Source organism: Anabas testudineus, chromosome 13 (assembly GCF_900324465.2).
Source record: "Anabas testudineus chromosome 13, fAnaTes1.2, whole genome shotgun sequence".
Taxonomy (NCBI): Eukaryota; Metazoa; Chordata; class Actinopteri; order Anabantiformes; family Anabantidae; genus Anabas; species Anabas testudineus.
Genome location: NC_046622.1, coordinates 9,699,753 through 9,715,281, shown reverse-complemented (window position 1 = coordinate 9,715,281; position 15,529 = coordinate 9,699,753). Strand labels below are relative to the sequence as shown.

Here is a 15,529-nt window from a genome sequence, read left to right as displayed (position 1 = left end):
TTATTTTCTTTTCTCAAATTAGAATATAACCAAGATAATTCCAGGCCAAAATGCTAAATTGTGTGTTGTTCCCTTCATAAACATTGCCTCTACTAATAAAACTACATCTAAAGCAGTTAAAGCTTGCTAATAAACACCTTACTTATAAGAGTGACAGGGATGTGCGGCCAGTCAAGGAACCGTCCCACACATCCTTATTACACTAGTTTCTGTAGAGAAGTGTCTAATGACTTTTTAGTAAGGTACATTCTTTTTTTCTTTAGCTTCACACAGCTTCACAGCTGTTTGCCCCTGTTTCCAGTCTTTATGCTAACCAGTGATAATCAGCTGCTGGCTATATCGCAGTGATATCACCTCATCTGACTCTTGTGTTGGCCCCATATTCTGCCCACTGAAGGGAACAGCAAACGTTACCTCGGCTTTAAACAAACTCCACAGTGTATGATGGTAATTGGCACATTTGCTTTATTTTGAAAACAGACATTGAAACCATTTTTATTTTTTCATATTTTTTTTTCTCACAAGTTTGAACTCCTTGATAAGGTTGAAACTGGACATTGCACTCACTGGAACATAGGAAAAGTTAGTCTTTTTTTTTTTGTTGTTGTTTGTTTCTTCGTTTGATTTTTATTTTTACTTTTTTCGTAACATCAGTGCAAGAGTATTTTTTTTTTCCAATTCATATAAACTGTCATAACAACACCAAAGACATCAAAAAGAAGCCGCCACACCTCTTAAGTTTTTGTGACTGCGAAAAAGTTCCTCTCAGAGGGAGAGTTCCCATCATGCATCTGGTTCGATGGTTCATGCTACTGTTCTCACGTTTGGTTGGCAGAACACAAATCTTTATGTAAGAGCCAGTTACATCAATACTATAGCTGTTTTCTATAGTTTATTATATGATCATGTCATTTAAATGGCAACAGGTCCTTTATTGTAAATGTACTGTAAGTAACCAGAGTTTGTAAAAGGGGTGTAAACCGAGCTTGATCGAGTCAAGCAGAATAGAGAGAGAGTAATAATATTGTCCTGTATATGTTGGTTTTGGATCCAGAATAAAGCTGCCCAGCTGGAAATATCACACATTTAATTGTACATTCTGTTTTTTATTGGATGTGTCAGTCTGTTTTCTATTTGGCGTGTTCTCAATACACTTGCGTGTTGAAAACTATAGTTACACTTTATAACCAGCTTGCTTTTATGTGTGCATTTGCAGAACAGATTTTACTTGCAATATAAGTTTAGAAAAGGTTGCAATGCAATGCAAATAAAGTGTGTTGCATTGGCAATGCATTTTAAATGTGTAAATATCCAGTTGGGTCAGTTATTCCATTGCTTCACGTATATTAAATAGTAATACCAAATCAAATCCTTCTCCTCATCATCATTATCAAAGTAATAATCATTTTTTTAAATCATCAACAACATCAACATCATCATCATCATCATCACCACTTGCTGATAGTATTAGCTTGAGCCAAAAAACTTCACGCTGGAAACTCCCCCAACATGAGAAAATCATTGCCACACAAAAAATGACAAACAAATAGAAACGGACTGCCTTCATGTTGGGAAGGCAAAGAGTAACCTTTTTAGATTTTTGTTTTTGTGTTATTCTTCATACTCTTAATTCTGCTTTCTTTAGGTTAGACTTTGCCTTAGTCATCCTTGGACTCAGTGGCCTCTGCAGCGGCATCTGCCGGGGTGGCCTCCTCTGCTTTAGATTCCTCTGCAGCATCTGTGTGGACGGAGAAAAGGGGGAAGAAGTGTGCAAAGAGAAAAAGGCAAAGCAAGGGGGGGAAATTGAGATATAAGGGTGAAAAGAAGGGGAACACAAGAGATAAAAGGTGAGTTGGAGATAAGAAAAAGAAAGAGAGAAAATTAGCCTATGGATATTAGTTTTTAATTTGTGTTATTTCATTTTTATCTCATTAATTTTGAGTTTTTTAGGATGATCATCAAAGATTTCACACATCAGCTTTTAAATATATCAACTCAGATGATTCTTCATAAGAATAAAAGCATAAGTTAACATAAAAAAATCATGAAAATGGATTTCTTCATTCTGGAGAAAATACACAAATACAACTACATAACTCTGAGGTGTCAACTCTACTGAATCTGAGAGAACACATCAGTCAGAAGATGCAACCTAACGTCTGAAATCCCACATTGGCTTTTTAAATAATAAAGGAAGAGAGTGCTCCTACTGGACGCATCAAGCATTTGAACTGACAACACAAAGCTAACAGCAGTATCTCAGCTTGTCACATTTGATACTGTGTGATGCCCACAGTGAACTAAGCTGTGAAAACATCCAGTGGTGGATTACATATCAATGATACATCACTAAGCCATTACGAAACATGTTTGTTGCGTGCTAGTGATTTATGTTTTTTTCTGTTAATCTATTATAATTTCTAATGTATGATATTCTGCTGCTAAAATATATTTATTATATCTAGTCATTGCCTAAAAATAATAAAATCTTAATTTCATTGTTCTTGACCAAGTGCCCTGAGAACAATGATGTCATATGCCGGTGATCTCATACTTCTTTAATAGAGAGAGGAGACATCAAAGAATGACATCATTGCATTGGAGATTGGGGTGATGGAGTGCATGTGTGTGGGCATGGTTGTCTGTGCGAGTGTGTGAGGGCGAGGCAGAGAGAAAGAAGGAGAAGTGGGGCAATCAAGCGTTAATGCTGGTATGTGTGACTCAAGGCAGCATGAGTCATAGCAGATCTTCCAGGTAAGAGGTAATTAGTTTGTTAGCTAGTATGACAGACTGGACAATGTCCTTCTCTGCAGTCACTGATCTGTGTGATGCAAATACAGTTTTAAACAATTTACATGGCGTTAACCCTTTTTTTTTTTTTACATCAGTGCACCTCAGTTATCTACATCAGTAATGTCACTAGCTGACATGCTTGTTTAGTATTGCTGATGCGTTTGCAAATAAAAATTGTTTCAGTAAACTGTTAATGAGAACATTACTCATAGTTTACCGTGCAATTTTCAAAGCAAATAGGAGTACAAAAACTTCACATCAGTCAGCATTAAATACGTATTTTGTACGCAAATTACTTTTTTCTAAATTTCATTTGCATTTGTAATTTGTTGTGGTTTTGTACCATAACATATCTCTCAGTTTAAAGCTGCTTATTATAAATAATGGACATTTGGAGTGCCACTGGGCTCTATCCTAGGTCCAATACTTTTCACTCTTTTTATGGTGCCATTAGTGGTCATCATCCTTAAGCCCAGTTTCAATATTCACTCTGAGGTGTCAACTCTACTGAAACTGAGATGGCACAGACTTCTAAAAATCTTCTCTCTTTACTCTCTTAAGAAAATTTAGAGCCTACATTTTAATACTTTACATTGCACCAGGAATTTATGTTTCCATGTCAGCTCATTGGCTCAGTTTAAACTAGCACAAACAAAAATTCCTGCATTGGTTTCTTGTACCGTCTATAACCTAAAAGGAATACAAAGATATTTCCTTGGTTCAACACTGATCATATAAATAACAGTATTGTGCTACTACACTTCCATTTTTTTTATCATGTGCTACTGCTCAAAGAAAATACCAGTTCTTACTATAGGCCATTTTTACTTTATAAATACAATTTTTAAATATATTTTACTTTTTTATATTGTCTAAAGCACTATGCTGTTATTTCATATGTGGATATACAGTACTATGTCATCATGATTTGCTAATCATTAACAATTTGGTTAGATGTAACTAAGAGGAGTCAGTGTCACAGACTTGGTGGAGAATCTGGTTCATATCTAGGCTACCTTATAAATTATTCAGTCAAATCAGAGTACCTGGCGTTCTTGTGCATTCATCTCTGGTCTGTGAGCTGACAAACCTTGACTTAGTGACTTACTTATAAATATTCATTTGTTCTCTGAGTCAACTCAATTGGTAAAGCAGATTGCAGCCAGATTCAAGCATGCAGCTCATTCCTTAATTAGCAGTTCTTTGTCAAGTAGTGTTTGTTTGTGACAGACTTCCCTGGTGTGGATCATGACCAGTAGGGATAATTAATCATTCATTTAAATCAGAGCACCTGTTATCCCCACTCTGTTCCATGCAGGCCAGATATCCCATCGTGGTGGTAACTATGACAACAGGGAGGCAGTGCTACCTAGGTGACCTAGTTTCTGTGTAGTGTAACTGTGTGTGTGTGTGTGTGTTTCCCACCTCACACCCCCACCTACTCCAGATTGAGCATGCTCCATTATATACCTGTCTGACCCAGTCTGAGAGTCCTTGGACCAGAATGAGGTCATGTCAAGTGTATGTTGTGAGAGCGAGTTGCCTCCATGTTATAATTTCATTGCATTTCTTCTTAGGTACATGTTCTACTATAGCTTTTAAATCTACTGGCTGGTGTCCAGACAGTACGGATATTAATATTTTGAACTGCTATGACGTGTGTATTTAATGGGACCATCAATTCGCCACTGTGTTTTCAAATATATTATTGTAGCACCAATTTTAATATGTTGCTCCCGTTATCATGAAAATCTTATGAGCCCTTGTGAAATGGTCATGAACCTTTTACACAACCTAAAGTCTTTTTATTAACCAAACAATAGAACCGTGTTTCTTCACAATAATCATGTCCAAGATAGCACTGGCCTGTTATACAACATCATTCTTCTCAAACACTGAACGGTTCCCGTCCGGTATTTCTATCCCTATCTTTGCCTCATCATATTGCAGACACTGAGATACACAGCTGTCTAGTATAATAGTGAGCTGTGTCCTGGTGTTAACCAGTGAATAATGGAGCAGTGCCAAAAAATCTTTAAATCCCAAAGTCTCAACAAGCAGTTATTTCCTGCAGTGGCTGCCAAGTGAACTATGGGAAAGTTTGCCTATTCTTCTTTAAAAGCCTTTTCCAGTAAGTAATTTCCTAAAATCTTGATCGGTAATAGTGTCTGGAACTATTTTCGTCTTTTAACTCTTTGCAAACATGTGCAAAAAGTTGTGTTTGATTTAGATGACCTTAAATTATTCAGACTGGCTTTATTTATTTGGCATGTGTGTATGTGCCAAAGAAATATTTTTTTATTAATGATTACTACTGTGATGAATTGAAGATAATGGCTTTAGAATAATATTCGTACCTTGTTTATCTTTTGTTTGGTTAGGCTCCTCCTTCTCAGCTGTTGGGCTGACAGCAGCAGGCACATCGGCTTGTCTGGCCTCCTCCTTATTCTCTTCACTCTTCTCCTCTTTCTTCTCCTCAGCTGTGGCTGTGGTGGGACTCTTGGCTGCCGCCACTGGGGCCTCCACATCTTTGGGCTTCTCCTCAGCTTTTTCTTCTGCCTTTGGCTCCTCTTTTTGGGGCTCAGAGGGTGCTGTAGCAGCCGTAGGAGAGGTAGCAGCTGGGGCAGCCGCTACAGTAGACGTAGCTGCGCCTGAAGGAGAGGCAGCAGCAGCTGCTGGAGAGTTATCTGGCTTGTCTGCCACTGGGCTTTTGGCTTGGCTTGTCTCCTCTTCCTCCTTCTTGGCCTCCTCTCCTGCAGCTTCCTCCTCCTTTGCAAGTGTCTCCTCTCCCTCTGCTTTCTTTTCCTCCTCTCCTCCCTCTGTTGCTTCCTCTGCAGCAGCAGGACTGTCTCCTTCCTTCTCTTCCTCTCCGTCTTTCATCTTTTTCCGAGTTATGTGTCCACGGAAGCTAGCCTGTATTTTGGTGGCAGCCTTGTGGGCCTTGTCCTCGGGTTTATTGGTGGTACCATCCTGTTCAATCTTCTGGTCCGCCTCCTCATTCTTCTCCACCTGGTAGCCAAGAGGAAATACAGCAGATCAACATGTGAAGCACATGTATGTGTCTATTGGAGACTACCAAGGAAATGTATTGGTTTTTAAAAAGCCTTTTTACACATTAGACTATTCCTCTAATGTGGTGGTATGTAGTTTGAAGATCATCCTAAAATACCATGGAATATTTTTATTTGTACTTAGAATCCCAGCAGGGATTTATTAAATATGTAATAAAGTAAAAGATCAGAAGACAAAAAAGACAAAAGTATATATTATAACATTAGGTAGTTAGCTAACTTTTAAAGGGGTATATTAATAACTATTATAATAACTATTATTGTAGAATTAAAGATCAGGAGCAGTTGGGGTAAGATGTCAGGACAGGTTTAGAATTGAATAAAGGTTTACAAATGCATGAGGAACAGGGTTAGGAGCAGTGCACGGTGTGAGGGGAAAGGGGTTCAATGATATTACCTTAGGCAACTGGGTCCATAGCTGTCCATCAAATAGTGGGTTGTGCTATGAGTCATATAAATCTAATGAAAAGAAATCAAATCAAATCAAATGAATGAATGATGAGCAAACAAAATAAATCAGTACATTCAAAATGAATAGGCAAACAAATCAAGATAAAACACTGTCCAGCACAGGTCCAACCAATAAAAAGCTTTAAATGTGCACCATAAATGAACGTGAATAAGCAACACGAAGCAAACACAAATTGTCAAATAGCATGCAAGCAGTGCAGCATCACTTAGCCAAATGATAATATGAGGAGGCTGCAGAACTGAATGGTTTTGAGTGTGTGTTTTTTTTTTTTTTTCTTTCTTCCAGGTATCAAGGCTTTGTCATTTGATTGGCTAGATAATAGAAAAGGGAGATTTGGTGTCACTATGAATGACAACAATAAAAGATATATGTGTGGTATAACTGTCTGCACCTATTCAACTGGATACATTTGGATTTAGGACATGGTAAACGACTGTAGGGATTTATTGCAGTTATTCTATGTCCTCTTGTTAACATTAAGCCTAAATATAAAACATCTCTATGGCACGATATCCTTAAAATTGTGAATAGAAAAGAAGAAATAAATGTTCAATAATGAGGCCGTTCCCTCTCTACAGTAGCTTTCTACTGCTCCAATTGTGGCTGTTAGGGAACAAGCTGCCTGCTTGAATCTCCTCAGCATTCACTACCATACCCCTCCCAGCTATCAAAGGTTACCTTGACAACCAGAGTGCTAACTCATCACAGCGCTGTTTGCTGGTTGGTGCTATGGAGGGCTATATGTCACCCTGATTGGCAACGCACCTGACCCCCTCAGGGGAGCAGGCCAATAGGAACACATAAATCAGCATGGCTAAGGAGGGGTTTTGTGTGATGTAGTGGCAGGGTGTGGTGTGAGGCCAGTGGGGGGTTGTATGTTTGTGTATGTATCAATGAATGCAGTCAGACTGTGCCACCGAGCAGTAGCATCTTGTTTAGGGTCAGCGAGTTTCAGTAGAAATGGTTTTCAATATGTGACTCGGTAGCTACATCCATCAGTCTATTTTGTGATATTCTAGGAGCATCATTATGCTGTGAATGAGATCTGACTTGGGCAACTGGCTGTGTGAGGAATCACATCTATGTGACATGATTTAAGAGCCAGAGGCCCTAAACCAACATGTCTTCTTCAGGGTCAGTGTGTCAGTGCAATATTGGAGCAGTGAGGCCAAGGTGCAGCTGTGTTGGTATATTCACCTCCTCCACCTTTATTCACATGCGATCCTCTGAGTTCAGGGTGTAAATCCTGCCTGGGGCCGTTCTGTAATTCTTAATATATATACCATCTTCCTGAAGCAATTTTGTGCAATGTTATATTAAAAAAACATCATAGTAGTGCTGGCTGTTAGAGGTAGATTTCCAGAGCCTTAACACTGCTTATTGAATTTAGTAATATTTAAAACCTGAAGTAAAGACTAAAAAAAACTATTTGCAATTAAGTGAGGAAATAAACTTGCATTTAAAGCATATAACCTGCATGGAGACAGACAAAGCACCACTGGCACGCCCTCTGCTCTTAATATTTTGCAGGTCTCTGGTGACTTACAGGACTTTTATAATATCTGATCTCATGGGTGCTGACAATTGCCAAAATTTTTGACTCGAGCACTTAACTCTAAATAGAATTACTTACTGGCTGCATACAGTGAGTCAGAGCAAAAAGGAAGCGATGGATGAGGGTGTTTGGGAATATAGGGGTATGACATCACTATTGGAACCGAGAGGATGTCATTTACATTAGAGATCTGGGTGTGTGTGAGTGCAAATGTAATAAAAATACCAGCAGAGTGCCAAGTGATCTCATATCAGTGTATGAGGACAGGAGAGAAAGATTGCCATCATGGTTTGACCACAATTGTAGCATCATCATTTGAATTATTGATATTTGTCTGTGCATCACCCTTCAGAAGTGCTGTGCTGGGATTTTTTGACTGCTGTAGTGTGTTTCTATGGCCCGTTTGGTTCACTAAAGAGCTTTCACTGTCAAAATTAACTATGTTTGTTATGCATGTTTAACAGTCACCTGTGGTTAATGAATAGGAGCTGTAATACATTAAATCTAATATTATTTGTACAAAAATGACTGCACATCCTTTAATATTTGCTTCTTGAAGACTGACTGTTAATTGAACCCTGGTCACGTATCCTCCTGCAGGCGCTATTCCACTCCGTGTCTGTGCGGCACACATTTTCATTCATAAATACAGCATACTCCCAAAGGTACAACACACCACAAGGTACACTCTGTTTAAGTCTTAACACTTAGACTCTATGACCGCTCAAACTCTTCCTTGACTAACTTGCAGTGAGACAACATATTTGCATTATCAGGTTAATCAAATAACATACTGCAATTATCCTGCAGTGTTTCCTCTCAGAACATGGCCTTGCTGGTTGCCATAGCTACGCCACATTAACCACTGAAAACTGCTTGTATTATCTAGCAGAGTGGTATGTTTGCAATATAATAGTATTTTCTTACATGACTGCAAAACAGACAATTATGCAATCCTCCTGCAATTACAACAGCTAGAGTCCAATATACAGTAGCATTAAATGCTTGCTGTAGTTTGTATGTAGGTGACAAATAATGGCTGCTTCCTTCATGCTCTGAATCTTAATGTGCAATAGCTCAACAGATTAATTTATCTAAATATTAGTGTGGCATTCAGCACAGGACAAACCCCTCTGCCTAAGCTGTCTGTAAAGGTAATAAATGGCCGTGCTAAAATGTGCTCAGTACATTATCTGACAGCTGGATGTGTCTATTACAGCTTTGCCTATCAACTGCAGTCGGTGCTCTCTCCCTGTCTGTTTCTGTCCTTGGGTGGGCACTGGCTGTCGTGAGAACCACACCCTAGAGTCAATGGCTTTACCGACAGATCCATAGCCACACGCAAACCACCCCCCCCCCCCCCACCCCCCACCCCCCCCCTACCCCCCCCCCCCTACCCCCCCCCCCCCCCCCCCTCATAGTGACACACAGTAACAATCCACCACCTTCCAACTGCCTCAGTGCCAGTGCAATTAGAGAGTTGTTTCAGGAGGAGAGGGGGAGGAGAAATGAAAGTTAGACATGAAGCAGTGTGGTTAATGCTGGCTGAACAACCAGCTCGGGCTAATGTATACACCAGGTGTGCATATAATCATGTTTGGTTTTTTTTTTATTTTTAATTAGTCTGATCCATTAAAGTGAAAGACTCTCTTTCTCTTACCCATCTGCCTTTGATTTAATGCCATTATTAGAGGTGACATAAATATATGACTTAATATTGGCCTTTATAATGATGAACTTACAGAACGCTGCTTTGCTCTTTTATCACAAATCGTACAGGTGCAGTTGCTCAAATAATTGCCCTTCAGTTCATTCACTTTGATGTGTAATTGGTGAAAATGTGTGATTATTAAAGCAGATATTCTTGGTAAGAACAGTGTTTGGTCTCATTTAAATCCCCTAAAACATTTGTCATATTACCACAGTTCCCAGGCAGGCGAGGATATAATATAAGCCACCCTGCTGGTGGCACACATACTACCTGCAATGACACCTCGTTCTTAAAAATGCCAGCATGATTCCAATGGCTGTCTATTTCTCTGCAGGAACTATCCAGACACCAGAGAGACTGGCTGCTGTCTGCAACTGCTGAATATCTCCCTCTGTTTCTTTCTCTTTCTGTCGCCTTTCATTCTCTTTCTCACTCAGCTAACTGCTACCCACTCATTATCTCTCTGTCTCTCTCACCCTCTCTCTCTCTCTCTCTCTCTCTCTCTCACACACACACACGCATAGACACAGCGAAGCACCACACCCTTTTAGCCGGCTATCTCCTGCAGTTGAGGAGAGGGGGGCTCAGGTGGTGACTGCCACAGCCCCCACTCACCATCTCTCTCTTGCTCTCTTTCGCTCTCTCTCGCCCCTTTGACAGTGCATTGATGAGCAATGTTAAAGGATGCACTGTTTCTTTTACAACAGCTCAGGAAAAAGATGCTCCGCAGCAACAAATAAGTGGCCATATGCCGGTGTCATTACATCCTCTGGAGCAGCCTTTAATTGAATTACACCAGCTCTCAGCCTGAACAAAGGCTCCGCAATCGTCACTGATCTCATAGGGTCCAGGGAAAAGGATGGGGAGTGGGGCTGTGGAGAGGGGCAAGGAGAATGATGGAATAGCTGGAGCTGGGGTTGGATGAAGCATGAACTGGAAATATGCATTGTGGCTGAAGCCAGACTCTGGCAAAAGGGCATTGAGTGCAAGGGGATTAGCAGACACAAGTTATGACTATAGAGGCAGGCATGGTCCTAGGAGGAGAACAAGGGGACGGTGTTCGGGGTGGAGCTGAAGTAGAGCAATTATGAGAGGGATTTTCAATATTAAGGATCAGGTGGGGGATGACAGCTTCAAATAGACCTACTCATGGAGGAAGGCCTGAATTTTAGAAGAACTTGGACTTAAGGTGGATCTAATCTTAAGATCTGCAGTTTATTTTTGATAGCTGCACAAAACTAAGACTAAAACTAGAGGCTGAAGCTACTGAGACTTAAATAAATGGCTAGTTGCCACTCCCATAGAGGAGATGTTGCAGCCGCACTTTACACTCCACAGATGCAGGACCCTCAGCAGCTCTGTTGTGTTTTAAAGCAGAAAAACCATGCTCTTTGCTCATTCATCCATGAAGCCCACAGAGTCTGTCTGGATTAATTTATGCCTCTGCTCCTCAAAGGCAGGAGCGGGAGGATAAGTGCTCATAGGCTGGGAGGGTATTTTTCCCTGAGGTGAGACACGCACACTGAAGGCACTGACGGTGTTCTGTGGGAAAAGCCGGTGCCTCACCCACATGGCTGCAGTGAGCAGCGTGCCGGCTTCTATTCCTTCACGTTTCCCACCCCCTTTGATCATCCTTACCTTTGCGCCTGCTCACCTACTCACCTTCTCCAACTCTTACTCTGTCACCAGCACATTTCCTGTCGGTTGTAGCCACCATCCACCTTCTCTCCCTCTTTCTCTTTCTGCCTGGCTGCTTGCCTGCCTCTCCCTTCCTTCCCCATATCTTGCAACATCCCCCCCATCTAATTATTTCACCTCCGTTTCTGTTTCAATCAGGTTCCCTTCGTTCTTCGTTCATTCCTCCTCTTGCACTCCCTCCATCTTCCTCCATGTGCGCCAGCCTCACTCCACCCTGTCGCTTGTTCTCTCCATGCCTGCCTGCCTGCCTGCCTCGCTGCATCCTGCATGTCTTTCAACTGGCAAGCCTTGCTTCCTTTCGCTCTGTCCTCCTTGCCAGAGCTAATATGACTCACTCAGACTGACATTTAAAAAGCAATGAAGTGCCATCGGAATCCAGTGTGCTAGGAGGTCTGATAAAATCATAATCAGTTTTAGCAGCAGGAACCCGGCTCTGATCCTCATCACACAAAATCTCCATGATAGCTGCTGGAATACAAGTGAAGCTCAAGAGAGTGCCATCTTCTCTTTGACTGTCCAGACCCACCCGCTTTAAAGCAACACCCATTTTTATTATTCCCTGCCACTGTGAATAGCTATGTGTTATTATAAAGTACCCAACACCACCCTTTCACACCCTTTAAATGAGTGCACACTTCATTGTACCCTCCATTGACAGCATCCACTTATAAAGCTGGAGGGCTATGATAATCCATTTAGACTCATTTATTCCCATTGTATTCCCCTGAGGCCACTGACATGATGGTGCTGCTCACTCAATCCATACCCCACCCTTTTTTTCCTCCTCAGTGTGGAAATTTACTTTCTTGTGCCACCCGTTTCTGCTCAAGACAACAGAAGTACAAAAGACACTAAGACCCCCGTTTAAGGCATCAATTAGAAATGCATGGGTTGCATCGTTAACAATGAAAGATTCGGCTAAGTTCATTTTAGTAGTGGCTCCAGAATAGATGAGGGAGCATTTTAGCTCTGATGGACACAAGACAGAATCTATCAAGCGCCTTTCAATAATCTTTCACTTTTTTCAAGTGCTTGATCAATAAAAGGGAATGCCCAGATGCCCAAGATCGAGTTACAGTCTCGTGCCTCTCTGCAAGTACAGTGTGAGGTCTGAAAGGCATTGTGGTAGCATCCATTCATGCGGGATAATCACATTAACTAGGCGTGTCTGGGCTCTTTGGATAGACTTCTACAAAGACAAGCCAGGCCCGGAGTCAAAGGAAATTACACCAACGTTTCCCTCAAATCTCTCCTCAAGCCCCCTAATCTGACTCTTAACCAATAATCACAAAGTTCAAAGTTGAGACGCAGCATTTTGTCATAAGAGCTGAAAATAGTGGGAAAGCAAATGAGAGCAGTTTACCGGTTTGGTTCTTCTTATGCAGCACAGCATAGTTGTAGTATCCTCTCTTTTTCTTCTCTGCTTCTTTCTTCCCTTTTTTCCTCCCTTTCACTTCTTGTCTCTCACCCTCTCTCTCTCTCTCTCTCTCTCTCTCTCTCTCTCTCTCTCACTCTCTCTCTCACTCGCTTTCGTGCACACACACTCTCTCTCTCGCGCGCACGCTCGCTCTCTCTGGCTGTATCAACAGCTAAGCTGCCCAGTGCATTTACTCATCCCAGTTTGCACACACGCGCTCTTCAGTCGGTCTGCCTGGACGCACCTCTCTCTCTCTCTCTCTCTCTCTCTCTTTCCTCGCTGCCTGACAATGACTACAAGCCCACCCTTTAAACCCCTCCCTTCGCCTCTCTCCCTCCATCCCTCCTCTCCTCCCCTCTTTCCTTCACACTATCCCCCTCCTCCTTCTCTTCTCGCTCATAGTGATGAACCCCCCCACCTCTTTTAGATCAGCACTCCTCTCTTCTACATCTTCTCACCCTCCTCCTCCTCCTCCTCCTCTCGTTCAGCCTGGCTCCGGCAAAAGCTGCGGCCCCACCCTGAAAAGGTTCTCCCTTAATAACTGACTGGATACCTCCAATTTGTGGCCTTAACATCTTTTTTTATTGTGTTTTTAGGTATTTTTGTTTCTTTCCGCAGTATAACTGCCTCTCTGTTTTTTCCCTCCCCTTCCACACACAAAAAGAGGTGTCTCTTTTTTTTTTAAAAGAAAAAGAGACACTCAAATGGAAGCCACTTGCTCTGATTGCTCAGGCTCCCTCTCAGACTCTCTGGATCTTAGACTAGTGTTATGAGGCTGTGAGCTCTCAGTCCAAATTGCCACGGTGATGCCAAAAGCATGTTTTCTGGCACAGCCGGGAGCAGCTCTTGCCAGGAGAGACGTGTGAAAGAGAGCAGCGCGCATCATACGTGCACATACACACACTCCGAGGATCTGAGGACACGTCACACACCGCCAACCCCCCCATACCCAACGCTCTCTGTTCTCATGGAAACACCAGCAGATAGACTAGAAGAGCAGAGGAGGAGGAGGAGTGTATATGAGAGAGCGAGGAAAGATGGAGGGAGAGAAAGGGATGAAGGTAGGAGGAGGAAGCAAGAGGCCGGGTGTGGCAGACAGGCAGGCGAGGCAAACTGCTTCTCTTTCTCTCTCTCCCCCCCCCCCCCCCTTTTTTTTTTTTTTCCTTCCTCTGTGCACAAATTTGCACACAGTCTGGAATAATGAGCAGGCACAGCGCATGCATTATCCCCACAACTACATTTATAAACATTACTGTACAGTGTGGCAAGCAGACACATGCTCATGCAAACACCCACACTCTGCATTTGTCTTTCATAACACACAGACACATATACACAAACACACGCACACACACTGTAGTGTCAAAAGAGTCCCCACCCCCGCTCTGACACGGCAAGCACCGGCAGATGCTACAGACACAATGAGGATGGAGGGAGGGATGGAGATTGGGAGTATAGGCAAACATATGGATGGAGAGAAGAAGAGGTAAAGTCCTGAGAGGTGGTGCTCTGCTATTCTTCTCTCATACAGGATTGTTCCACATCCACTTCACTGTGGGGGAAATCATTAACCTGCACCACTGAGGCTTAGCCTTCGTGGTGGTCGCCACTGTCACAAATGCAAATCTAGCACCATTTCCTGGCTGCAGTACATCATCACTATATGTCATCATAGTCTACGGCAAACTCTGTGACACAGACACTGTGATAAAGCAGGGCTGTGCTGAGTGTGCATGATCTTTCTTAGCACTGCCCTGCTTTACTTTCACACAGTCGTGCACATTCATGCCAAACAGCTGCCAGTTCACTGTCCCCGACTGAGCCACTCCACTGGAATAAGAAGCAGATAAGCACCACGTTCAAAGGGACTGACTTTTTTTTCTGTCCAGTTGTCTTGAGAATGTCTCAAATGCTTGTGCCAAGACTGACTAAAGAAAGAAGACAGAAGTGATTTTGATGATTGTGCAAAAAAGACCCAAATGATGTGCTATGACCCAGAATAAAACTGAAATCACCAATAATTAGTCATTTAATCAGTAGACATGCTACCTCAGAGGGATGGATGTTTCATAATTGTTCTTCTTTAACTTATAAATTTAACTAAATTTCATTTCTAAGCTGAATCATCAATTAATTAAGCAACAGATTAAGGTATTATAAAAATAATTATTAGCTGGAGAAACAGACATACCCCACTAGACACTAGAAGATCTGTTAAGTATGTGTTTTACTTTTATATCCTACATAATTAACTACACGATTGCGATTCAGTAACAGTACTCACCAATGGAGACAGCGAGTACTGTTTGCTACACATTGATAAAACATTTCACATTATTAGCATTTAAACATCAAGTGGCAAATCACTTCACATGAAATCCCCACACTGGGAGCGGCATGTTAAATACTTTAAGAGAGGAATACATAATACCAACACAATCATAATCTCCCATTAAAATGTGCAGCATTATCTACAGTAAGTGAAAAAAATAAAAACCACTCAAATCCCCAGAGGCCAAATGAGGCTGAGGCTGACTGCAAACTGAAGCAGCCTAAAGTAGCAGCTCCTGGTGTCTTAGTGCACTAATCTATGTTCAGTTATTTGATTGTTGTGTAGCAGTTTGCTGTTCTACTGACTACAGGAATCAATACTGTCACATCGTCCTGTCATTAGTAGATAGAGTGAAGCGGCAGGTTAAATGTAACTTACTAGTTACACTGATTAGTTATTTTTCAACATTACAGCATAGTTACCCAGTCATTTAAATCATATTTGCTTCTCATTTTGTTTTGTTTGCTTTTGCCCTACTTT

At 41.7% G+C, this 15,529-nt stretch overlaps 1 protein-coding gene across 1 annotated transcript; it reads right to left on the bottom strand.

The window, feature by feature from the left end:
• Positions 1 to 448: 448 nt before the first annotated feature.
• gap43 (growth associated protein 43) lies at positions 449 to 12,980 on the bottom strand. Its single transcript, XM_026363457.1, has 3 exons — positions 12,664 to 12,980; positions 5,151 to 5,802; positions 449 to 1,738 (listed from the first exon to the last, which is right to left on the bottom strand). The coding sequence occupies exons 1-3, from the start codon at positions 12,691 to 12,693 to the stop codon at positions 1,659 to 1,661; spliced, it is 762 nt and encodes a 253-aa protein (XP_026219242.1). The 5' UTR covers positions 12,694 to 12,980; the 3' UTR covers positions 449 to 1,658.
• Positions 12,981 to 15,529: the final 2,549 nt, after the last annotated feature.